The following is a 26,564-nucleotide window of genomic DNA, read 5'->3' as shown; positions in this document are numbered from 1 at the left end:
CTAGTGTTCATGTGCCTGTCTTCCCAAGAGATATTTAGGATTCTCCTGAGGCAGCACTGATGATATTTGTCAAGTGCCTTCAACTGGTGCTTGTATGTTGTCCAGGTTTCACAAGCGTACAGTAGCATTGAAACAACCACTGCACAGTATACAAGAAACTTTGTCTTGGGAGAGATGTCTTGATTCTTGTAGACTCTTTCTCTCAGGCAGGTGGGGCTTGAGGTCCTAGGTAAAGTGGAATAAATGCCCAATGCTGATTACAACACCAGTGAATAGTTTATAATGGTGCGTGGGTCTTGTTGGGTCCTGGGCTCTCGTGCTATGTGTGGAAGGTGGGAGCAATGCACAGAACACATGACAACATCTCCCTGTGGGATGCACTGTATGCATTAAAGAGGAAGGTTTCAAGGTGAAGTGGAAAAGAAATTGGCTTATAATGGTAACACCCACAGGAAAACCTCCGGAGCTTAACGCAAGAGCCTCTACAGCTTGAGCTAAAATCCAGCTGACGTTCCGCTGAGGCTGTAGAGGAGACTCGTTCTTTTCTGTACAAGTGGTCTAGGTGCTACTCCATGGGAGAGTGAACCACACCCCGAGGTGTGTAGGTTACACAAGGAAGGAGGGTGGGGAAAGTTCAAGGAAGATGGGGCAGTACAGAAAGAGTGACTTGCGTGTCTGCCCCAGGAAGAGACAGAAAGGAGGTGAAGATTAGAGAAGTCTCAAGTCTTGAGAACCACCACAATGGGAAAATAGGAAACTTAGAGGGGAAGGCAATTAGATCCTAGGATCTAGGATAGCGCCAAGATTTCTAGCCTGGGGGGAGGTCAAAGTTCAGGAGAGCAGCAGTGAAATCAGAGATGTGGAATCAAGAGGACTTTTAACTAGGAGCATGCAAACCATTGTCTGATACGTTTATCAGTAACTGATCTAGTCCTAAGGTGGCCATGAATGCTGGCAGAGAGGAGGCTCGCAGCCTGATCCAGAGGAGCAGTAGAATTGGGGATCTTCAGCACGAGTGATAGTCCAGGGCGAAAGCAACCTCTGAGTTGTCTCTGTGGGACAGAGAAAAGTAACAAGGACAAAGCTTCAAGAGGTCTTCAGCAGGAAGAATGGGAGATGGGACAGAGATATCAAACCCCAAAGGAAGCATGCTGGAAACACTCTGAAATGTGGAGACTATTTGAATTGGATGCTGCCCTAAGATCAAGTGAGGATAGCAAAGAAAAAGGACTGTAATCACATTTAAGGCACAGGTCAAATCTTTCCCTGCCCCTTTGTCTGCTCTGCCACTTGGGCAAGTTGTGCAATGAGACCAACTTATGTATCTCAACCCCTAAAGTTTGTTGCAGGCTGGCACATCATGATGTGACAATGCCTTGGAACACCAGCACACCAAGAGTTACAGAGGGTACGTCTCAGGTCTACAGACTGGGGCTTGTAGGGCTTCTGCTAAGGTACTAAAAATAACCATGTATAGCTTTCCACATGAGCTCCAAGGCTCACCCACCCCACTGGATTTCAGAGCCCAAATGGGAATGTCCACACAGCTATTTTACTCCCATAGTGTGAACCAGAGTCTGTAGACAGGGTTTCGGCTAATTTTTAGCATCCAGGGTAGAATAAATTTTGTTATGTGCACTGCACCTGATGGGAATGTGCACCACCAGTAGAAACACAGGCTGCTGGCTGTGAGTGCTCTGGTAATCAGCTGAGCGGCACCTGAATTTCTCCTGGGTGGCCACCCAAGCGCTCAGCTTACAGGCAGTGCTGTCTATGGAGCTGGAATCTCTGCATCCAAGGGGATGGTTTGGGCAATGGTGTTCCCCTAGTCTCATGGCTTCTAATGGAAGTACCACCACAGTCTTCTCTTCACATGCCCCAAATATATACACGTGGCCCCCACCCCACTGCTTGAGTTGAATAATTTATGGAGGAGGAGAAATGAACTATTGCAGGATGATCTACCTAATCTAGATTTTTATACACCCAAGAGGCCCTGGAGGGAAATGCCTGCAGGAAGTTTTGTTGATGTTATCTGCCAAATGCATGAACAAATGCTCTTCTGAAAGATCTTTATGAGCCGAGGCACAAACCCCATGGCACAGAGAGTTGTGAAATGAGGACAGGTCCGAGAGCCAGGAATTTCCAGCTCCAAGGCATCAGAGAAGTTAATGAAATGCTCCATGCCTCAGTTTCTCCCTGTGTAAATCCAGGGTCAGCAGGAAGACTAGTTTGTTAAGTTCTGTGGCGATTACAGACCCTGTACGTAATTACACTAAATCCCTCTGAGCATTCACTTATTTTTGTGAGAAGCAGCAGACAAAGCTGTGGGGCTACCGGTACACATTTGACCTCTAGCGGGGACGGTTAGCCAGGGAGTGGGTGGAATTCTACCAGAGTCAAGGCAGTCTCCACAACCCTCCTTGCCCTCAGGCACCTGCATTCACCACTCATCTCCCATCCCTTAATAACAAGGGACGTTTCTTGGGTCAGTGTCAACGTCACCCACTGGAATGGACTGAGACAAGTCATTGAAACACACCCAACAAATGCCTCTCTTGTAGGAAGGGCAGACACTCATGTTAGCCTACAAATGAATCTGCCGTGGGGGAGTCCGAAGGTGTGAGGGCTCCGATATCTACTGCTGTTACTTTCCTCCACTGGGGAAAGCCATGAAGCCTTTCCATGAGGGTTCAAGAAAAGCAGCACTCCCCTTCCTCTGCCTGGCTGGCATCAGAGCTCCTTTTCTAATGTTTCCCACCTATGGACAGAATAAATGTGTTCTGCGCACTGAAGGATGTGCAGATGTGCACCACCCATAAAAACACACACTGCCCACTCTGGGCGCTCCGCTAATAAGCAGGGCGGCACTAGACTCTCTCCTGGGCATCTGCGCCAGTGTTCACCTGGCAGGGAACAAGGGCCAGCACCGCTCCCCCTTTTTCCATGCGGGGGGCTGCAAGGAGTCTTCTCCCCTCCCTGTCAGTCTACATTAACCCTTTCCTTCCCACAACTGGCTGATATTACCTGAGGGCTGTGTGCTCGACCAGTGCTACTACTTCCCGCCCCCCACCTCACCCCACCCCACCCGCATGTGCCCCCATTGGTGGATGCACATCCCAGCTGCCTCTCCCCCAGCTGAGGTCAGCACACCCCCCCCCCCCCCATGAGCTCCAGCTGCCCCGACTAGAAGGAAGCCCCCCGCTCCCCCTTTATCCTGCTCCACCCCACGGGCCCGCTCACAGCGCCCCCTGCGCCCCAGCTGCTCAGCCTGCCACTCTCATCCCCGCCCCCCAGCCCCCTCCCCCTTTCCCAGAGTCCTCCACGGTCCCACAATGCGCCACGGTCCCACGCCCCGGCTCCTGAACGCGCGTCCAGCTCCCTCCTCCCTTCCTGCCCGTCCAACCAAACTTGCACCCTGCTCCCTCTGCGGGCCCCGCCCCGGGCCGTGACTAGCCCTACCCCTCCCGGCCAAGAGGGGCTTCTCATTGGTCGAGGCCGCAATCAGTCAGGCCTTGTTTTCAGAGGCAGCGGGGTAGGCTGTGGGCGCTGGTCGCTAGCTCGGCGGGGCTGAGGGGGAAGGAAGGAGGGAGCGGGCGGCGCAGCCGGGCGGAGTGGGAAGCGCTGAGGGGAGGGAGCGGCGCTAGGCCCGGCCGGAGGGGTCCCGGGCTCGGGCGTGGGGCGAGGCCGGGCCGAGGGGTCCAGGGCGGAGGAGGCCGGGCTGGGCCGGGGGGCCCCGGGCGGAGGAGGCCGGGCCGGGGGTCCCGGCGCTGGCGGCGGAGCCATGACTCTGGAGTCCATGATGGCCTGTTGCCTGAGCGACGAGGTGAAGGAGTCGAAGCGCATCAACGCCGAGATCGAGAAGCAGCTGCGGAGGGACAAGCGCGACGCGCGCCGGGAGCTGAAGCTGCTGCTGCTGGGTGAGGAGCCCCCCCGCGCCCGGCACCCCCGCCCCGCTCACCCGTCCGGCTGCTCTGCTGGCCGCCGCCCTGCTCTGGAGCCCGTCCACCGGGATCCCCTCGCACCTGCCCTGCTCCGGATTCCCTCCGGTTACGTGTCCCCCAGCGCCTGCCCGGATCTGGCTCCCCTCCTTCTGTCTCTTATCGCCCTCCCCATGCACATCCACACCTGCCCTGCTCCGGGCCCCCCTCTGTCTATGCGTCTTCCCCCACCACACCCGTACACACCTGCCGTAATCCGGATTCCCTCCTGTTACCCGGCCTTCCCCCGACTCCAGCAGCTGCCCTGCTCCGGATCCCCCTCCTTTTCTCTGTCTGCCCTCTGACCTCGGTGCCTGCCTTCTGCCCCTCCTTTTCTCTCTTCCACCCACACCGTACACATCTGCCCTTGAGTCCTTCCGTTTCTCTGCCCAGCCTCCAACCCCAGTGCCTGCCCTGCTCTGGATCCCAGTCCCTCTCCTCCCCATCTCCCAGAATCTCTCCTTCTTCTTCCCATCGTTTGTACCCTGAATCTGGCTTTTGCTCCCCTGCATTAATTACCTTCTTCCTCATCAGTGATGATTGCCCTGGGCACCTCCTTTGTGGCTATATAGGCAGTTTTTTGCCTAGGTTAAAATAGGGACTCATTGTACCCATCACAGGTTCAAAAATGATGTCCATTTTAACTGTTTTATTTATTTATTGCTAACAATAATCAGTGTTTTTTAGACTAGTGCCTGAAGCCCAACAAAGAATGGAGTCCTGTAGTGCCAAGCACTATACTACTACACAATAGTAGCCATCCATCGAACCAAATGTTAATGTGACTGTCTGGAGTCACATGTGTGCTGGTCAGACACCCCTGCACCCCCCTGCCAACTCAGCACACCTTTTTGTATTTATCAGAGTTGGTAACTGTCAGGCACTTTGCTGTTGTCCAAAATATAACTGAGGAAAAACTGTGTGGGAAACTTAAAAGCTTTCTTTCTTAGTCATGCCAGATTTGGAGTAATTTTAATATTGAATCTGGGGGCTGACTGACTTATTTGGTTTCTTTGTAGTAGATTTTGTGTTTTAGAATTGTTTTTGATATAAGCAGAAACCGCAAAATTGAAATTACTTAGTCTTTAAAAAAAATCATCTTGGTGAACTGCTGGTCTTATTTGTGTATGAAATTTTCAATACCAAAACTGGTGTAATTACATATTGTTGGCAAACTTCTGGGTTCTGTTCTAACATTGCTTCATGAAGGAATCCTCTTTGCGTAGGCTAGTGTTCTGTATTGCCTTCTCCCTCCTTTTGTTAAATGAGGGGAATTTGTCCAGCAATAGCTCCAAAACTCCTTGGGTACCATTGTTTTCCTCCCATTTCCTCCTCCATCAGGGCACAAAAATCTTTTAACACAATGTAAAAGGGGAGAGGACTGGGAGAATAAAAGATAAAGCAAAGTGAATCTGAAGTCAAGTGGAGTAATAAAAATAAAGCAAGATTGGCACAAGAAAATAGTCAGAAGTGGGGCTCCCCTGCACTAGGAAAAGGACATAGCTTTCTGGATACCACACTGATGGGGTAAGAGTGGTGTTTAGTATGAGAGTATGGAAAGAAAAATTGTATTCATATTTCCATCAGCACCCTAAGGTGTTTCATAATACCTCTGAGGTTTCTGCTGGCTAGGGAATTGGTATTTCTGCATGATTTTCAGTGAGCTGCCATTATAAGTTTTCAAAAAGTAATTGATTACGGACTTTAATGATAGTAGGAAATGTCGGGCTGGGGCGCAGGAAGCCCAGAAGTTACGCTCAAGCCATGAAGCCCATGAAAAATGCCAAGTTACTGCTACTCTTTCAGACATTCTTTTGAGGGCCTTGTTCATCTGTTGTATCTGTGATTTCAAATCAAAATGGGAATCGAGTCTAATTAAATAAAACCATTAACTTGGAATCTGTATTGAACTGGCATGCCACTTAGGGACATAAGATATAAGGTGGTTTCAGTTCCAAATCCACCTGTGGGTATGTCTGTAGCAGCTTTCACAAGTTAAGCAAGCATGGCTCTGGCCTGGAATGACTGAACAAGAATATCTAGGCTGATGTGTAGTGGTGTTTGAGTAAATGGTGCACGTTCTTTCTCTTCATTAATTGTACAGTATTCCAGCAGTATGTTAAAAGCTTTCTGGAATTGCTGATGTCCAGGTGAAATGTAAAACCAGTTTTCTGATCACTTGTCCGTTTTCTTAAGGCTTGGAAGGTAACGTTCCTTTGCTCAAATTTAATTAGCTTTAAAAACCATTATCCTGAACCACTTTTATAACTGGCTGAACTATGGTTCAGCTAAGCTCTAGGAGGGCTGAACCATTCTGTGACTAAACTAGTATGTGAACTAGTTCATTCACAATTATAATGGAAAAAACCTCCAGCTGCCAGGACCCTGGTCTATAGCTGGCCACAACTTTTTTTTTTAAAAATCAATTCAGCTAAATTTTTAAAAACAAAACAAGCTAGTAAGTAGTCTTGTGGCACCTTCAACTATTAACAACAAATTATTAGGTCATGAGCTTTTGTAGCTAAAGCACACTTCCTCAGATGGGTTTTACCTTCACAACCTCATAATCTAATGCTTTTTAGTTTCTAAGGTGCCATAGGACTACTTGTTGTATGTGAAGCTACAGACTAGTGTGGCTGCACCTCTGAGACTACATCTACACTAGAAGCATTTGTCTACGGAAGTTACTGTCTGAAGAGATGTTCTGACAAAACTCCTGTTGACAGATTGCGTCTACACATAAAAGTGGATCGCCCTTTTGGTCTGCTCTGTCAACAAAAGGGCCCCTGGAGTGTCTACACAGCTTTTTTTGTTGACAAAACACATTCTGTGTGTAGATGCTCCGCAAGTTTTATTGACAAAATTCCAGTGTTGTCTACAGAACTCTTTAGCACAGACATGGCCTGACATTATAACAAAAACTGTTTCGGATTGTGGGGAACATCCATAGTTTAAACAAGACCTAAGAATACATGTTAACCGCAGGATGTGGTACTCTTCACTGTCTCTCGTAAACAGTTACATAGTATAGTACACTTTGAAGTGTCATTCACCTTGGCCCATAAAAGGGGTAGTTCTAACGGTGCTATGTATAGGTCATAAAGTCATTCATAATCCTTTGGTGAGTAAACTGCAGCATATTTGTAGGACATCATAATAGCTAGAGTGATTTTCCTGGGTAAGAATTTTTTTTTTTGGGCTGGGGGCAGGGGGGGAACAGGCTATATTTTAAGAGAAAATGTATAAACAGAGTATCAGTAAGACTGTAGGATAAACAGAGGTAATTCTCCCACACTCCTCCTCCTGCCCAGGGTGGTGACAGCTGGTTTATATTGAAGTCTGAGCTAAAAACATTGAGTGAAAAATTGAAGTGCTGACATACTGCTAATAAATAGTGCTATTTAAGTGCTTTGGTTACTGCCCACTGATACTGGGCATACATTCTTCTTTTTAATGAAGAAAACGAGGTTATTTTTCTTGTGTAAAGTTACTCTGGCCCCAATGTAATAACAAAGTAAGCAATGGGTGCCATTGACCTAACACTGAAGTTCTTTTTTAAATGCATTTGTCAAATACTTGGGGCCATCAGCAACACTTCTTATAAACTCAACGGCTTTTATAGGTTGACTGAAGGAATGATGAACTCAGATTATTTCCTTATCTCAACATTGTGGTATAAAGAAGGTTATTATGTTCTTATGAAGACAAGAAGCTATCCTCACTGGTGTTTTCAATGTTCCATAACAGTGATAGTATGCATATTGTAGAGGGACTGAAGCCAAGCAAGAGACACATTTAAAAATGGAAGGTCAGGGGCTGTGCATTAGATCTGCTGTGTGCTTTAATAAAAGTTAGTGATCTGGTGCTGAAGTGTGTATTACAGTTGCATCATCAAAGTACTTTGAGGCACCTCTCTCTCTCTGTTGGTTACTGTGGTAAAAGCATGAGGAAGTGTTTGTCACCACAGCGTGCTCAACCGCAAAAGATTTCACTTTCTGTGTGTTTTTTTTTTTTTTTGTTTAATTTTTGTGGTGTAGCTTTCAAGAGGAGACCAAGATAGTTAGCGACAGTTACATTTATTTTAATGTTCAGTAAATTGAAACATTAAAAATTCTGCTAGGCTACTTTGTCATCTTTCCTTGCTTTTGCTGATGTCCCACCCCTCCAGGTATTTGTCTACGCTACTGGGCAATAAACAAAGGGCCTTCTGAATTTACTCCTAAGAAGTAATTATGTGCCTTTGTGATAAATAAGCCTGTCTTACTATGTAGAACTCTCCTGACTTGATGGTTCACATTGCTGAAGTCAGGGATTTTACATAGATTGTGTTTGTGAATCTGGGGAATTTGAAAGATTTGTCACCTTCCTAAATTTCTCAGGATGAGCATTTGTTACCCTGGTAATCTAGTAATACACAGGCCGATGTCAGCAAAGCTCTATATTGAGGCAGCTTTCCACTAAATGCACATCAACTAAGTCTGGGAAAGCTTCCACAAGAGTGTGCTCTGGAATAAACTTTCATATTTTGGAGACTGGGCAGTGGACCATTGGGCTGCTACTCTGTGAAGGAATTAGATGCAGACTGTGTGAGGTCACGATGGAGGCATAGTTTGTGGAAGACGTGGTCAATCCCTACAGCTGATTGGTTGCCATATAAATGAATACATACAGAAGAGGCCACTTTAAAATACACTATCCCTCATCACTAGCTGGGTGTTGATTGTGACAGGGCAGTATGAAGCCTTTTCAGCCATCTTTTCTTCCTCACACTTACCCTCTAGGATAAGAAAGTTACCTCCTTCCCCTCCCCCCTTCCTGCTTCTTACTTTCATCGCTGGACTGTCACCTTTGCACCTTAAATCTTTCCAAGCTCTAATAGCAGGAATGTTGCTCTGTCCACCTCACCTGACTGCATGTACAGAATGCAGGCTTTGAAAGAGTTAGGTATGTGTGATACATCCAACCAGTGCAAATCTACCTAGCCCTCACGAACAGGTATTAAAGCCTTGTAGTGAAGGAGACTTGCACCATGTTATGTGTGGTTTTGCATCGTGCTTTGCTGAAGCAACAGTTGAAACTCCATCTTCGGATTCAGAGCACATTTGTGCCATCTCTTTTATTGGAGAGGTTAGCTTTTAGCACTTGCTTGTGTTGAAGCAATGCTCGATTGAAATTGTTTATTTTACAGTCTATAGTTTAAAATATTGCACATACCATAGAATATGCAGACTTTCCTAGATTTTAAAATACTTCTTTACTACTGCTGTGCAAACAGGGGAGACTGACTATGCAACGTACTGTTGAATGTCATGGTGTAACGAACAAAAGAAACAGCAAAGACTCTCAGATCTGAGTTCAAGTAGTTACAGGACTGGAAGAAACCTTGAAAGGTCATCTATTCCACTCCCCTGCACTCCTGGCAGACTAAGTATTATCTAGACTATCCTTGATAGGTGTTTGTCTAACCTGCTCTTAAAAATCTCCAATGATAGAGAATCCAAAACCTCCTGGGGCAATTTATTCCAGTGCTTAACCATCCTGACAGACAGGAAGCTTTTTCTAATGCCCAAGCTAAACCTCACTTGCTGCAATTTTAAACTCATTGCTTCTTGTCCTTCCCTCAGAAGTTAACAATTTTTGTCCCTCCTCCTTGTAACCATAGGTACTTGAAAACAGTTATGTCTGCTCTGTCTTCTCTTTTCCAGGCTAAACAAGCCTGTTTTATTCCCAGTTGTCCCTCATAGTTCGTTTTTACAACTTTAATCACTTTTGTTGCTCTTCTCTGGACTATGTTCTATTTGTCCACATGCATCCTGAAATGTGGCACCTAGAATGGAACACACTACACCAGTTGAAGACTAATCAGCACAGAGTAGAACAGAATTACTACTTGTGTCTTGCTCACAAAACGCTCCTGCTACTATATCCCAGAATGATGTCTGCTTGTTTGCAACAGCATTATACTGTAGACTCATATTTAACTTTGGTCCACTGTGACCCCTCAGATCCCTTTCTGCAGTATTCTTCCTACTTTGTAATTTCCCATTTTGTATATGTGCAAGTGATGGCTCCTTTGTAAGTGGAGTACTTTTCATTTGTCCTTATTGAATATTATCCTATTTATTTCAGATATTTCTTCAGCTTATTTTAAATTTTAATCTTATCCTCCAAACACTTGCAACCTCTCCCAGCTTGGTATTGTCCACATACTTTATAAGTTTACTCTCTCTGCTATTATCTAAATCATTGAAGAATATTTGAATGGAAGCAGACACAGAATTCTTCCCTGTGGGACCCCACTTATTCTGTCCTTCCAGCATGACTGTGAACCATTGATAACTACTCTTTGGGAATGGTTTTCCAACAGGTTTTGCACCCACCTTATTGTACCAGTTGAACTCCGTCACGCTGTTGTCTGGCAACATGTGTAATCTGGCATGATTTTAGTTAGCTGGATGACCACTTGTCATGAGGGGTGGTCAGATTTCCTGTCATCCTATAACATTTGTTTAGAGCTACCATTCCTGGGTCTCATTGTTCTGTGCTGTTGTTTAGCTGTAACTTACCCCTAAATGTCTTCTAAGAACCCAGTAAGCAGTGGAAGTGGTGGTAATGCTGCTAGACAATATGGGTCTTCCACAGTCTGGCAAACTCTCATTGGGCACTGGTCAGGTTCTGAGGGTACTGGACTAAAGATGTTCAACCTGTAGCTCCATCTAGGGTGCGTTTTCCTACTTTGTTTATGAGAAGGTCATGTGAGACCATATCAAAAGCTTTACTAAAGTCTAGCTGTGTGACATCTACCACTTCCTCCCTATTAAAGAGTCTTGTTACTCTCTCAGAGAAAGTTATCAGTTTGGTTTGACATTTGTTCTTGACAAATCCATGCTGACTGCTACCTATCACCTTATCTTCTAGATGTTTGTAAATTGATTGCTTAATTGTTTGCTCCATTATCTTTCTGGGTACAGGAGTTAAGCTGGTGTGTATGTAATTGACCAGGTTGTCCTCCTTTCCCTTTTCCTCTTCCATGTTACTTGCAACAATAGTAGGGTATCCAGTTGTAACCCTCTTACTTAGCCCATAAATGATGAAGGATGACTTCGTCCATTTCTGCAGTGGTAGAGGCTTTTGGTTTTAATGGTTGATACAGCTCAAGAGGATCTGGACTTTTTTTTTCTTTTTGAATTTATTAATTCCTAGTGTTAGGCCTGCTGATCTGTTTTTCTGTTTAATGTTCTGCTCAGCAGTAGAGATTTGAGATTTCCTTTCCTGGGTCCCTTCACAAGTTGTTCCTTACCCAAATTACTTGAGAGAGAAATTTTCAGATAATGATTTAAAAAAAAAATCAGGTGAAGTGGTGATTCTTTTTGAATTAGTTTGTGTTCACTATCAGCTGGTCATTTCAGGTCACTCAGAAGTAACGTCCAGTGTAGGTGGCTTCTTGATCCCTTCTTCCTTTCAGAGATGCTCTTTGTAATATCTCCAGTAAGAGGGAATCTAGATTTTTGGAAGGAAAAGTGATTATACTAAAATCATGGAAGCTCTAGTAGAATTCTCATTGCCGAACACCCTCCCCTCCCCACACTAACATTCCAGTTTGTATAATTTACTGACTTAGGGCCACACTATCCATCCATTTATTGTCAAGCCCTTAGGTACAATCACATCTGCTCCGATCCTACTAACAGAGACTAAAAACTTCAGGATCTTTACCAAGCATTCATAAACCTTAATTACCCACCAGGAGATGTAAAAAACCAGATTGGCAGAGCCAGACCCAGAAAAGCAGCTACTTCAAGAGAGGCCCAAGAAGGTCAATAACAGAACACCACTTGCCAGTACTTCTACCCCCGAGCTCAAACCCCTGCAGTACATCCTCTGAAACTTACAACCTATACTGGAACAGGATACTACACTCCGAGAAACCCTAGGTGAGAGGCTTGTTCTCTCCTTCAGACAACCACCTAATTTCAAGAAAATTCTCACTAGCAACCTCAGGCCATACCACAGTAATACTAATCCTGGAACTTTTCCTTTCAACAAACCCCATTGCCAACTTTATCCACCTATCTATTCTGGAGATACTGTCACTGGACCTAACCATGTTAATTACAGAATAAGGGGTTCGTTCTTGTGTATGTCAACCAATGTTATATATGCCATCATGTGCCAGCAGTGCCCTTCTGCTGTGTGTATTGGACAAACTGGACAGTCACTTTGCCAAAGAATGAATGGGGACAAGGCAGACATTAAGAGTGTGAATAAACATAAACCTGTCAGTGAGCATTTCAGTGGAGTGGGCCATACCATTAAGGATTGAGAATATGCGTTTTACAGCAAAGAGACTTCAACAGCAGGTTACAAAGGGAGACGTGAACTGCGGTTTATGCTCTAATTCGATATGTTAAGTCTTGACCTTAATAAAGATAAGTTTCCTCACACTACAAAGACCGTTTCCTTCCCTTTGATATTTGTAAGGGTCTCAGGCAGGACACTGTATTTTGCTCCCCTCCTCCCCACGCCCTTTCAATGCTCTGTGTCTAATTTGTCAGGTTTTTATTTCAATTTTTTTGGATCACTGTGTTATAAAACTGTCAGTGCTGTACTGGAAATGGCATCTCTCTAGATCTGAGGAAGTGGGTCTTCCCCATGAAAGCTCATTACCTAATAAATTATTCTGTTAGTCTTAAAAGTGTTACTTGACTGCTTGTTTGTTTTGTTAGAATACAGACTAACATGGCTGCCTCTGTTACTGTTTAGCTTGAGCTGTGATTCTAGCATCAAGGTGGATTGTATGGGGCTAGGTCTGATATTCCGGACAGCGCCTTTTGAGGCAGTATATGTGGGAGTGGCTATAATGTAAGATTTGGAGTACCGGCATTGCTCTGAAGCCTTTCAGAAAGAGCTAGTGTTTGTTCTTTCCATTGTGGTCACTTAGGCTTATGACTGGCATTGCATGGGCCCAAGAGAACCAGTAATTGAAGTAATAATCAATGGTGTAGGATCTACTTGAATACATTAATAGGTTCAGAGCAGTAAGATGCAATAATAACTTCACTCCCTTAGAAATGAACCTCACATGTGATCTCTATTGATTTTTCCACCCCCCACCCTTTGGTCTCCTCTGTTGCAGGCACTGGGGAAAGTGGGAAGAGCACATTTATCAAGCAGATGAGGATTATTCATGGCTCAGGCTACTCTGAAGAAGACAAAAGGGGCTTCACCAAGCTGGTGTATCAAAACATCTTCACTGCCATGCAGTCCATGATCAGGGCCATGGAGACCCTGAAGATTCTATACAAGTATGAACAGAATAAGGTAAACTAAAATGCAGAGCTCTATCAAGCTGTCATTTTGTCACATACTGAATTTAACTAGTTCTCATTTGTCTTCTGAGGATTTTTTAGTCAGTGGGAGACTCTAGGGCACAGCTATAGGTTCTTGCCCTGTATTTGCGCTGCCATTTGTGCCATATTCTTTACCTGTTAGACCTTCCTGGTATTTGGCCCACTATGACAGTTGTATCTTCCACTGCTTCTGTGCTTCTCTGTGGCTTTATAAATAGTGTTGCCATTAGAGGACGTAACAGTTTTCATTTGTTTAGGTGCGTCTTTTCTCCTTCTGAGCAAGGGCACCTGAAGACTGCTTTGTGAATCGTCCCATATAAAATTCTAGGAGCTGGAACTGATAGGTAGAGCCCTCCAAATCCACAACTATGCGCAACTCATTTTTGCAATTGTTAATTACAGATTTTGCATCTGTGCAGAGCTCTGTTGATCTGCACCCACCTCGCAAACAGCAAAGAATTTTGGGTGTTTCAGGCCTTCCATTGTATGGCAGGTGTCATTACACAGTACCAGAAGGTGTGTAAGAACTGTTATAGGCTGAGAAGATTCTGCTGTTAAAGCGATATCTACTAACAGCTGCATTTGGTGATCTCTGTTTTTCTTTTACAAATCCTTAAACAAATATATAATACAAATATTTTATTCTGGGAGAAAATTTGATAAGATTTTGGGTCCAGGAGTAAAGTTTTGAGTTATATGGTTTAAATTAGTTAAGCTAACTTTAAGGTGCGTGAATCAATAATTTTTATAGCGGTACGTTCTGCTGTCTCACCCCATAGCAGATTTATTTTTCAAAATGAAATTGTGTAACAGTTAGACCAGAAATTCTATGGTGGCTGCATTTTAATGTTTTAATAGCCACATAGGAACTGGGACGCTCGAGGGGGTGAGTTAATAGTTTCTTCTCTAAATCATTTGTCCAAACTGAGTTCCAGGTCAATACGGACTTGCAGATAGTGCTCTTGAATAGCAAAGGGCAAAAGACTTGAATGCCCAGATGAGTTTTTAATGATCAGGTATCCGCATCACAGCCCCTTTTAACTGGCCCTGTTGGCATTCTCAAGAGGGGCCAAGGATTGAATGGTTACTGAGGCTGAACTCCTCTTTGGCCTTCAGAGAGAGTTTGTCTCTGTCAGTGCTAAGGCATGGGCATGATATGAGGATACTTGCATAGTCCGTATTTTGTCAGTGGTATGGTTAAAGGACTGTATGGGCTATAATATGTCACCGCCGGCTAACACATAATATACATAGGAAATCAAACTAGACTGCATTCCTCTATGAGGAATACTATAGTGTGGGTGGACAGAAATTTGTTTCTCATTGCAATTTCTGATGGTTTTCTGGATGCAATATTGGTGTATGTAATAGCTGTATTAATACAACAGACTTCAGTGATGACTTCTGTCCTGCTGCACTTTGTGGTGTTAGTTTTGTTTTGATTATCTTTTTCCTCATCCATGAAGGAAGAGGCCTTGATTATAGCCACAGAAAGATTCCCCATGCTCTTAAAAATAATCTAAAATCAATTAAATCCTTAAAATGAAAGGTTGGACAGCCACTTTCTGGTAATAAAACTGACTGTGCTCCCCAGAAGTTAGCCAGTCTGGGACTCAGCACTCTCAAATCTGTGCTTGGGTTTTGGTGTCTTAAACAGTGGGTGATGTATGTTCTAATACAATTAGGTAAGTTACATTCAGAGTCTGTTGCCTTTCTTTGGTTAGATAATTTCTCTTAAGGCTCGTGTGATGTGAGTGCTACTGAGAATGTAATATTGATGTTTTTCCTTCTAACCTTTTGGAAATCGAAGTACAAATTGAGCTGATCATTTTGAGATACGCAGTCTGCCCATTGCTGTCCTGTTCTGTCGCAGCTGATACAAGCAGCATGACCAACATCAAGATATAGCATTCCTGAAGCCCTTGGCAAGAAGATGTAGGCTTAATGTACGCTCCCTTGTCTTTCACTCTTCTGTCCTTAGGCCAACGCACTGCTGATTCGGGAAGTGGATGTAGAAAAAGTCACAACCTTCGAGCAGCCATATGTAAGTGCAATTAAGACATTGTGGAATGATCCTGGAATCCAAGAGTGTTATGACAGGAGGCGAGAATATCAGCTCTCCGACTCAGCTAAGTAGTAAGTATATAAGCTCTCAGGCATCCTGCTGTATATCAGTGCCACACTGGACTAAACAAAAGCTTCCTGAACTGTAGCTGATGTTTACAGATGCATGAGTATGGCTGTCACACAACAAATTGGCCCTGCGGTCTGTCTTTTAGTTTCTGTAGATTATCATCTTTCCTTCCATTACTTCTGACCCCATGATATAGGTCTCTCTAGCTGCTAATGATTTACTCTGGTGAGATGGTCTAGGAAATTTGGATGTGTGCTTCTGAGTTTGAAGGGTCAGTAACCATCCTTTGACTCTGGTTCCAGACAACTTGTTGTCACCATGCTTTTTGATGCTGGTATCATGGTTAATTTTGTATACGCAAAGAGCTGTGTGGGGAGGTGGGAGTGGCAAATGGGAGGGGGATGTGTTTAGTGCTGCAATGTCCAGAAGCTCCATATATTCCTGCCGTACCATCAACCATTTTCCATGAGCTTTCTTTGGTGATAAACAGAGCTGCCCACACTTCTGTTCCAGGATGCACAGGTGGCTATGCAGTGCCCACCCAGGCCATCTCTGTCCCTGGTTCTGGCACAATAGAAATGACATTTTCCCCTGTTGACTTAGCTTTATGCAGGTCTGGGTTGAAGAGGATAGAGATTTGACATTTGGAGCTGTTGCAGAATGCCTGAGCACATAGAGACTCTGGAAGGTGGCATTGTGTTGGCTCATACAGAGTGTTTTGTTTTTTAAATAACCAGATAGGCTAGGCAGCTCATTTTAGATGAAGCTTAATCTGCAATACACATTGGAAATGCAAAAATCCATCCAATAGGAAGGACTTTGTACAGCACAAATTTCTGAAGGCCTAGTTGATGGTAATGGTCTCCTAAATCTGTTGTCTTCATGCTTCCTATTTGATGCAAAGGATGTGAGAACAGCTGCTTGTATCTGCTGCTTTGCACTTGTCTTTTTCTCTTCCCTTGATTTGAGGTAGAAGTTGAATGTTTGGCTGTAATTTTGTGAGGTTTGACACAAGGCATTTACTACATCAGATGGGATTCTGGGGAACTGGTGTGAATGAGGAAACCATCATAGACATTTACTTATGGAAAAAGATATTAGACCTATAGTCCACTTCCTTGGGATTCAATGGAAGGTTGTTCCCTGAAATGTCTTCCAGTACTTGATTGCGTCTGGTTTTAAATGATCCAGGTGATACTGCTAGCAGTCACCTTTCTTTTGGTCTCCTAATATGTGTTGTGTGCCTATGGGGGAGAGAGGAATTTATGGCTATAATGTGCTCAAACGCCCATGAGTTTGAGTTATAGTCGTAAGGTTTTTTTGTTTTGTTTGTTTCTTCCTTCATATACTCCTCACAGCTACCTTAGTGATGTGGATCGAATTGCGACCCCAGGATATCTTCCAACCCAGCAGGATGTGCTACGGGTCAGAGTTCCTACAACCGGAATAATAGAATACCCCTTTGACCTAGAGAATATTATCTTCAGGTACTGATTTTGTAGCCTATGCTACACTTGTTCTCTCAAGTGGAACTGAACTGGGGGAGGACTAATCTTTGGTTTTTCAAACTTCCAATCAAGAGTATCCATGTTTTTGGCTGGGGAGGATGTCAATATGTTTGGGAAGGTTATGTGATATATTCTTTGTGGTCCCTAAATGTGATAGGAGTTTTAAGTTGTCCAAGGGCATCTGAGTTAAATGGATAGAAACCAACGGCTTCTGGGAATTGAGGAAGTTGATGGTTGAATGGCGCAGTGTGGTACTAGACTCGCTGATTGTATTCAGGGAGCATGAGATGGTTTTACAGTAGGAATTGTTGCTATTCCTACATGACGTGTTTACTGTGCTGGCATCTGAGCACGTAAGCTCACCAGCCCCATTGGGCAGTAGTTTTGAAACTTAACCCCTTGTACAAAGTTCTGTCTTCACTGTTTTAGGTTCTTTGATCAATGTGTGTCTAAGTCTGATGAGAGATCGTGCTTTCTCTGCACTGATTCTTTTACATATGTTCTCCAGTGAGTCCTCCTGAAGGTGCTCTCCTATGAATAGCTTGTGCTGTCAGGATTTGACCCACTTCAGCATCATATCTGTATCTGTCAGGGTGCCTTCATATGATCCCCAAACAGTACATACTGATGGTGATGATATGTTTGCCACTTAAACAGACATTCTCCTTTATTTGATCAGATACTTATCTGGTCCATTCTGTCATAGCATTTGATGATGTAGAAGGGGAAGAGTGACCAAGTGGTAGAAAAAGAGACTAGAAACCTGGACTTTGGGGTTCAGTTCTTTGCTGCATAATGAGCAAGTCATTTTCTCTGATTTGTTTTCATGTGTAAAGCCCGTTCCAGTCCCTATATCTTGATGGAGATATACAGACTGGACTTGGTTGGCTTTGTGTCTGTGTGCGCATATTTATATGAGATCCACGGGTAAAAGGTGCAATAAACGTGAGATGCACATGTAATGCAGTGATTCAAATTGCTGACTGCATCCTGAGGTTTTTCATCGATATATGGTGTGAATGTGTGGTTGGCTTGGTTCTATGTTTTGCCTGTGGATTACCATAAGTGTTCATCACAGTGTCCCAGGAAAATCCCAATACCCAAAGGAAGTCTTTACCCTCAAACTCTCTCCCTCCCTCCCTCTCAATCAGCAGCCTTAATATCAAAATGTAAATACTGTTGGCATTTGGCACAACAGGATCTGGATGGATTTGCCATAACTTTCTTTTCAGTCTCGATAGTTCAGAGTGATTGACATGCCTAGTTCCAGAAATTCTCCTCACTACACAAGGCCAGGATGCAAATAGGAATAAGCACTGAATTTTGGGGGATGCTCATATTTGCTGTCAGATGCCCAGAAGAAGAAATAATTCCACTGTGATGTGGCCACAGAATTAGTATTCAGAGAACTTCCTGTTACTTTATATGAGCACGACTGCTCTTAAAGGATGCATGTTGTTGTGAAGCTGGCATCAGAATATTTGAGTGGGGGAGAATTGTTTTATTCATTCATATCTTAGTGTTTTGGGTGAAGGCAGAAAAATTCCTATTGATCTTTGACACACCCTGTTGCTTAATAGATTGTATGTCCTTCTCTTCCTTAGAATGGTGGATGTTGGGGGTCAGAGGTCAGAACGAAGGAAGTGGATCCATTGCTTTGAAAATGTGACCTCCATCATGTTTTTAGTTGCCCTTAGTGAATATGACCAAGTTCTAGTGGAGTCTGATAATGAGGTAAGCCTGGGCCTAAGCATAGGCCCTAACGATGAAGGGAGGGTCTTTCTCATCATCATCTTGGATGGTGATATTGGACTGCTTGGTGCCAAGAGAACTGGGACTTAAATTAGCATTGGTTGTTCTTTTTGGTCTTCAGCTTTTTCTGTTACAAAGTGAGAACCTGGGCCTGCATGTGTCGCAGCACTTCTGGAAATGGTGCAGGATAGTTTTGAAATGCACAGAGCACATAAACAGAAATATACCACTGTCATGGGTGGCTTACACCTTAGATTCACTTCATCCGTGATGAAAAGCCCTCAAGATGTAGCATAAGTGCCTTTTTTACACCTCCCATGTTAAATCCCTCACCCAAGACACCTAGTATCATGGCAAACATCTGGCCAAATAAAGGCTCATCTGTTTGCGAACAATCACTGGAGTTCTTTGACCAGCTAGATGAGCTGCTTCCCATGAGTCAACACATACCATTGCTGGGAACAAGTCTTCATGATCAGAAGTTGATCCCAGATCTCCCACATAACAAAAAGCATAAAATAACTTGGGCCAATAAGCTAGCACATTATTTAGTTAAAACCAGATAAATTAAATTGAAGTCAGTCAGAGATGTTGCTGTTATGTCTCACACATACGTTCTGCTGGACCAGAACTTAAATGGAACACAGGTGTTTCATGCAGTACACCTGAGATCTGGAGTGATGTGGATGAGTTCAAGTGCCTAGGATCAGAGGTGACCAGGTTTTCACAAATAAGCTGTCCTGATGTGTGCGTGTTTTTTTTTTTTTCTTTCTTGCATCAGAACCGGATGGAAGAGAGTAAAGCCCTTTTTCGGACCATTATCACCTACCCATGGTTCCAGAATTCTTCTGTCATCCTGTTCCTCAACAAGAAAGATTTGTTGGAAGACAAGATCCTGTATTCCCACCTTGTTGACTATTTTCCAGAGTTTGATGGTAAGTGATTTTTAAAGAGGAGCTTTGAAATTAGGATGAACCTTCTAAATAAGGAGAGGGGGAAGAAACCAACAAAAAACAGTCATCTGTGAAATTTTTAATTAGCTATTTATATTCATATGTGAGTAGCCTTTGCTTGCTGCTTTCTTCTGTTTATTTTTATAGCCAGATTTCATTGTAAATTAAGGTTTCACATTCACGGCTTAATTTGTTGTAGGTTTAAGTAGAGTTGAGAGGAGACAAACCCTTCATTAGATAGTCAGATTTGCCACTTTTGCTTTTTATTAAAATATTTCTATCTTCATATTAACTTGTAGCTTTTGAATTAAAAAATTAACGAGAACATTTGATCAACAATTAAAGAAGCTGCCAAATGTCACAGAAATGCTGCTTCCCCTGGATTGGTGCATGGCTCAGTTGAGTTGTGATTTGGATATTAATACTCTGAAATGCTTGAAATGTATGTACAGGTGTTCAGCTTACTTACAGACATGCAAGAATTTAATGGTAAAAGAGATGGAAAAAACAGGCCATCATACCTCTCTTTGTGTTAGAGCAGGGCCCAACCTCTTCACATGGGCTAATTTATTGGTGTTTAACTCATCCAAGTCTTTTTGGTGTCGATGTTGAAAGACTTGAGGCAGGGTAAAATCCCTGTCAATCTGCCATTCTCAGGTTTGGGCCAGTAAAATCCCAACTGGGAGCTTCATCTAGATATTAAGCCCTTCAGTGTAGACAGTGGTTTCTATAACCTTTGATATGTGTTTCAGTCTATCTGCCACTGTATTGGATAATGCCAAATTTGTATGGGATTGAAAGTGTGTGAGGGATTGGAGAATAAGATCAAACTCTCTCTCCCACTCCCCCCTTAATCCCTATCATCCCAGCTCTCTGCCGTTTGGGGTATCTTAAAACTATTGAGAAGATAAAGGGGGAACTGCCTCTTTGTTGTTTTGGCCCATAGTTTGAGAAACTTCTTTCCCCATGAAGAAATTTGTGTGTTCGGTCCTCCAGGTAAACTGCTTGCTCTTTATGGGCTTATAACAAAACTGTCCAAATAGTCTTCTTTCCAGCCCTGGAGTCTCCTGCCCCCTGGTGTCAGGAAGTACACTCTGAAGTGTTCACATGCTAGCGGTCCCCGCACTTGTTTGAAGGCCATTGGCGGTCCATTATGAATTCATCAGTCATATGATGCTGGCCTTTTTGTCTTAAGCTGCTAAATCACAGTTGACAGTAGCAAGAAAAATGTTAAATAGTTTCCTGATATTACTTGACCGTATAAACATTTGTTGTAGCTGCCAAAGGTAGCTGTGTGATTGCGAATGGGATGTGGTTGATGAGACTTTCTCTCGAGATGTCGTTCAGGGTATGAAAGCAATATGAGAACTCCAGGCACTTCTTCAAATAAATTACAGAGAATCACCAGGATTCCAAGGAGCCACTGGTGGCAGTTGCGGTTCATAGCTCTTAAAATTGGCTGGGCAGAGAGGAAATGCTACGGTTTGTTTTCAGAGGAGCATTTCTTGATTGGAATCTGATTTTGTTAGGCATGCCGATATAATGGGAACCAGATCTTGTGCTTCAGGGCATGAAATGATTACTGCTGAGGTTAGGAAGAAATCTGCACCCTTTGGGATCAGCATTATTTCACAGTTGACCTAAGCAGGTTATAGGAGGAAGATAAGATTCTGTTTCGTAGAGCACAGAGTCTGAAGCAGTCTCTCAAAGCTTATTAGAACTTGGTATTCTGAAGTTTTAAAAAGTACATATTTAGTTTTGACCAGTTAATATTGGGCATAAGATGTTCCAGACTCTGACTGAGAGGCAATGAGGGGGCTAAATTTCCGTGTGCCGCAGTTCTGGTGTGCCTTGAGAACTGTCCAAGTGGGCTGCGAAATTTTTGTCAATTTCCCTTCCCTGTGGCTCTCTGCAGAGCTGCGAGGTGGGGAGATAAGCAGCCTTGCTACTTGAGCCCCAGCTGGAGCTGGATCATCAGTTCTTGCACTGAGTCCCAACTGGTGCAGGGTTTGTCATTTTCCCCCCTGCAGGAGAAATAGTAACTTCAGAAGAAACTCAGTTGCACCTGGAGGCAGCTGAAATGCTGCTCCCCAGCCTGAACAAGCTGGCGGGGAGCCCACTCCCACACCCTTCTGTGGCAATGGGGAGAGGGTCTGTTGGAACGGGGACATGGTTCAGATGCCACATCCTGGCTCCAATGGGCTGGTGGAGAGGGGGAGCTGCTTTCATTGGTAACTCGTTTGTTCAATATCCCTAGCATGGCATTGAGCAGATTTTGAAAATGTCTGTGCTTGCTGTCTAAGATGGTGTATTCTGTGGTGGATTTGAAACATTAATGCATTTGATCCTTGTTTAGCTTTTGTATGCATTGCTACATTACAAAGCTCTCTAGCAAGACTGTAACCGTAGTAAATGTAAGGAAATGTGATGTTTGAGCAATTTTTTCAGCTGAAAAAAGTGGGTGTGCTGTGGAATTGTCTCACTGAAGTGTGCTGTGTTACTGAAAAGGCTGAGAACCACTGGACTAGAAGAAGCCAACTGGCAATTCTTAGGTTTCGAACTAAGTATGGACTGTGTACAGTGTTGTTTACTGTTGCCTTTGTTTGCTGTAGGCCCACAGAGGGATGCTCAGGCAGCCCGGGAGTTCATCCTCAAGATGTTTGTGGATTTAAACCCAGACAGCGACAAAATCATCTACTCTCACTTCACATGTGCCACAGACACAGAAAACATCCGTTTTGTCTTTGCTGCTGTCAAGGACACCATCCTACAGCTGAACCTGAAGGAGTACAACCTGGTCTGACCTGCTCTGCCCCTTGACCCTTTGAGGCCTCCTTGTGAAGAAAAGACAAAGAAAAATTTAAAAATTACAGGAAAAAAAATCTTAATTTTTAATGATGTAATGATTGCAAATTGTCTGATCTGTGGAGTGGCGAATTTGCTCAGTGTTATCCTGGAGTTTCATGTCTCTGTCCACAGAGTAGTTGATTTCATATTTTTAACAAGTTGCTTTTATTTCACAGTTAACTTCGGGGGTGGAGATACACCTCACTCTTAGGCACCTTCTTCACCTCTTAATTTTTGCCTACAGCCAAGGCAGCTTCATCTTGGGCTTTACTTTATTGCTTAGGCGCTTTTATTTTCCGTTTCATTCCCATGGTATTTATAGAGATCAATAACTTTTCTGGCCAAGATTGTAAATTCACTGGACTGTAGGAGTGTGGAATGCTACTGGTCCCTTTGCCTTGTGCCATAGGGTGCCTCTGGTGTAATTGTTAAGCCTGCTTGCTTTTTGTTCCCACCTGGCCCTCCCCAAGGACATGCCCCATGGTTCACTGTGATGAAATGTTGGGGAGGCTCTCCATTTATAGCAAAAAAAACCCACAACAACAACAAAAAAAAAGCCATCACTTTTCCATTCTTTGTACGGTTTAGCCTGGGTTACTTTTTTCTTATCAATTATAAAAGGTATGGAGACTGTGATTTTTTTTTTTTTTTTTTTTTTTTTTTTTTTTTTTTAAATTATTGATGTTCTATACATAGTTTGCTACATATTGCTGTATTTTGTTCATGGACTTTAAATGATGGGAGCTCTTGGAGCAATAGCTGCTGAGCCTGGGGAGAAGTGCCTGACTGTATCATTATTTTTAAAAGTAGGCTCAATTTATGGAAAACCTTTTACTGAGTAGAGTGTAAGGCATCAAATGAACGACTTCTCTGTGCAGTGAAGATCAGAAGCTCACCAAGTAATTCTGTGGCCTTGAAACACTATATATTTTGCTGGATTGAAGACCTAGGATGTCACACACCACGCTCTGGTTCTCTTGCATGCTGCGAACAGCAAGGAAGTCCTCATCACATTTTGTACTAGCTGGGTGCATTTGTAAGACTGCTTCAGTTCAGCCTGGCTTGCAAATTGCCTAGGAAGGACCAGAGTTGGATGGCGTGGATTCTGGGTGGGGCGGGGGGAGGTGGAGCAGATTCTTACTGTTTGAAAAGATTGTGAAAAGTTTTAGGAGTTGGGGAGTTCTGCTATTTTCCTGCCTGTGATTTGCCTGAGACAGGCACTGCTGTGGTTTTATTTTAGAAGAGCATAGATTCTCCTTGGAGCACTTGCACAGATATTTGCTCGGGAGGTGCAGGGTGCCTGATAACTGTGAGCAGTCACTTTTGGAGCATGTTGCTGAAGTGAGAATCCTGTTGTGGGATGGACAAGACAGCAAGCTAGCACAGGGGAAGGCAGCTAGGTTTCTTGATACAGGTGTTGTTGAGTCTGGAGATGGTTTTGGATTGTAGGTGCCAAAATAAATTCCACTGAACTGAGGGTGTCAAGCCCTTTACCTGATTGTATAAAGGCTCGCAGAAGCCTCATGGAGTGATCAAATGTACCAAAGCTCTACTGCCTCTAGTATCTGTCTAGAAGCCTGCAGTGGCAAGGCGAGCAGTGAGTAAGAAACAGGGGAATCTATCCCACCTCTGGACATATGTGAAATGTGGGCAACACTAATGATTCTGTTACAATTCCAACAAGTAGCATTGGGTCCAAATTCTCTGGATAAACCAGACAGCCCTTCAGTTGCTTATAGACTTCTGACGGTTGCTCAAGGCTAATGAAGGCCTCAGGCTGCACCATTGAAGAATGTGTTTGCTATTTTGTTGTCTTGTACTAAGCACTACATTGGTGTTTTGCACAAAATCTAACGAAATCTAACTGCCCCAGATGCCTTTGATGTATAACACTAAGTCTGAAGGTCACACTACTGTCCAGTAGTTCTGTTTTTAGGGCTCCCTCATGTTTTCCAGACTGGGAGAGGGAAGACTCTGTTGTATTCATAGAGCACTACAGAAGAAAGAAAGCTCTTGGAGGAAATGCCTGGCCTTGCCAGAGAGTTGGTACTGGAGTAATAGCCTTGGGACCAACAAGTAGAGAGCCCAGGTCTGGCTGAGGAAGAGGCAGCAGCTGCTTGTAGAAAATCTACATTCCTGATCCTGCCTAATGTTTAGGAGAAACAAGGGAGGGATTCTCTCACACGCCAGACAGCTTTGCACCGATTTTATGGCGTCTCATCTTGTCTTTATGCCAAAATTATCTTTTTTTTTTTCTTCTTCTTTTGTCAAAAGTATTCATTGAAGAGGATCTTATCGTCTTGGGTCTATTCAAAATGCCATTCTTCTGGAACATATGGTGTGCCAGTCATCCCGTTTCCTGGATCATGTGAGTGGCTCCAGTTGCCAGCAGCTGACCTGGTGCTGAGAGATTCGGATTCTTGGAGCACGTGTCCCAGGGTTCCTTTCCAAGGTTAATGATGGTGGCATTTCCATTTGAATCTCTGCTGGTATTGTCCCTCTACCTGCCAAGAGGAGAGATGCTGATGTGGCACGGAAGGAAGGATCTTGCATCATCCATTGTGTGGAACAGGGTCAGTTTGTCTAATCATGACGAATTCTGGGAGGATTTTGAGCTTCGGTGAAGATTGGAGCACGTTCCGTTTACCCTCCTGGTCATTGCTTGGCATAGGCATTGGCCTGGTCACTAGTTGGACATGAAGATAATGGGAGAGGTGGGGGATATCACATGTCAAGGCACTCCCACCACATGTTTCTGAAATGTCTTCTGACCTAGAGAAGGAATGGGTCAGAGTTGTGCACAAAATCCAGAGGTGTTTGTGGGTTGTGGCGTAGAAGAGACAGCAGTGGGGTTAGCCAGCCCTGCACAACAAGCCATGCCTGTCTGTCTCCATCTTGGATGGTGAAGCATTCTTGTAGAAATGGCTCTCTGCATCTCCGGGGGTGGACCCCAGTCAGATATCTGGTCTAGTGAAAGTGCCAAATTGAAAACCAAACTTGCCTATCTCATCTTCTTCGGTGATGGGGCTGGCGAGGATTTCTCATGCGTGAGGGATTGAAGCTCAGGACTGAAGTCTTGAGATTCACATGTAAGAATCCTGAATTAAAGGCTGAGGAAACAGCCTCTTGGCCAAGTTCAGTTCATAGTGCACTTTCTTTTGTCCTGAAGAAACAGGCCTACTCTGAGTTATGCTGAACTTTGTAGTGGAGAGACCCATGGCGGGGAAGGAAAGTGGGGAGATTGTCCTGATTTCCTTGCATTGGGGTCCCATTTTCTTGCATCATTCCATAAGGATCAATCATGTGGTGAGCAACTGCCCCTCCTTGCTCCAGCGTGTTGGATAGCTCCCGCCCTACTGCCTGTTTCCCTTTCTCTTGAAATCAGAGGTCTGCTGTTGTTGCTTCCTAGTGATGTTGGCCTTACCTTCCGCTATGGTTTTCTTTCCCCCACGTATATTATTACTTGGCAATTTTTTTTTTTAAAAATGTGCTTTCGGAGTGTGCTGACCATTGTATTGTACTATACAGATCCCAGGTTGTTAGAATCCAGCAGAGGTAAAGTCTGTAACGCAGCACCCAGTTTTTAAAGTACGGTTTGTGCCAATGCCCCTTCTTTAGTAGTGCCAGAGACTCTTTACAAGTGCCAATGTGGTGGAAATTATTTGGTTATACTTGTATATTATAGGATCCTGATTTAAACAATTTAAACATTATCCTATTTAAAAAGATACTATATAAAATTCTGTTTTTAAACCTTGTCATTTGAAATGCATGTATTGTTGTGTGTGTTGGGGTGGGGTGGGGGGAGGGAGGGAAGAGGGCTGGGAAGAGGAGTTTCTGAATAAGCTGCCCAGAGCCAGGGTCCAGTCAGGCTCCTGGCTCTTTTCCAGTCTAGGAGCGTGAGCATTCCTCGGAACTGTCCTACTCTGGCTCCTGGGCACAGACCCTTATTACAGAAATACCGGATGGCAATTGATTTTCATATCTTTCTCCTCAAATAAATTCTCTGTTTGAAATTGGAATAAATTTTGTTCCTAAAA

At 43.9% G+C, this 26,564-nt stretch overlaps 1 protein-coding gene across 1 annotated transcript; it reads left to right on the top strand.

The window, feature by feature from the left end:
• Window positions 1–3,615: 3,615 nt before the first annotated feature.
• On the top strand, window positions 3,616–26,564 carry GNA11 (G protein subunit alpha 11). The gene is made up of 7 exons (XM_074977907.1): window positions 3,616–3,920; window positions 13,117–13,301; window positions 15,312–15,466; window positions 16,823–16,951; window positions 18,577–18,706; window positions 19,506–19,659; window positions 22,290–26,564. Exons 1-7 carry the CDS (start codon window positions 3,785–3,787, stop codon window positions 22,478–22,480), a joined length of 1,080 nt encoding a protein of 359 aa, XP_074834008.1. The 5' UTR covers window positions 3,616–3,784; the 3' UTR covers window positions 22,481–26,564.

The sequence above is a fragment of the Carettochelys insculpta genome, chromosome 27 (assembly GCF_033958435.1).
Source record: "Carettochelys insculpta isolate YL-2023 chromosome 27, ASM3395843v1, whole genome shotgun sequence".
In the NCBI taxonomy this organism is placed as follows: Eukaryota; Metazoa; Chordata; order Testudines; family Carettochelyidae; genus Carettochelys; species Carettochelys insculpta.
The sequence above is the reverse complement of the archived record's forward strand: the minus strand, read 5'-3'. Positions and strand labels throughout refer to the sequence as shown.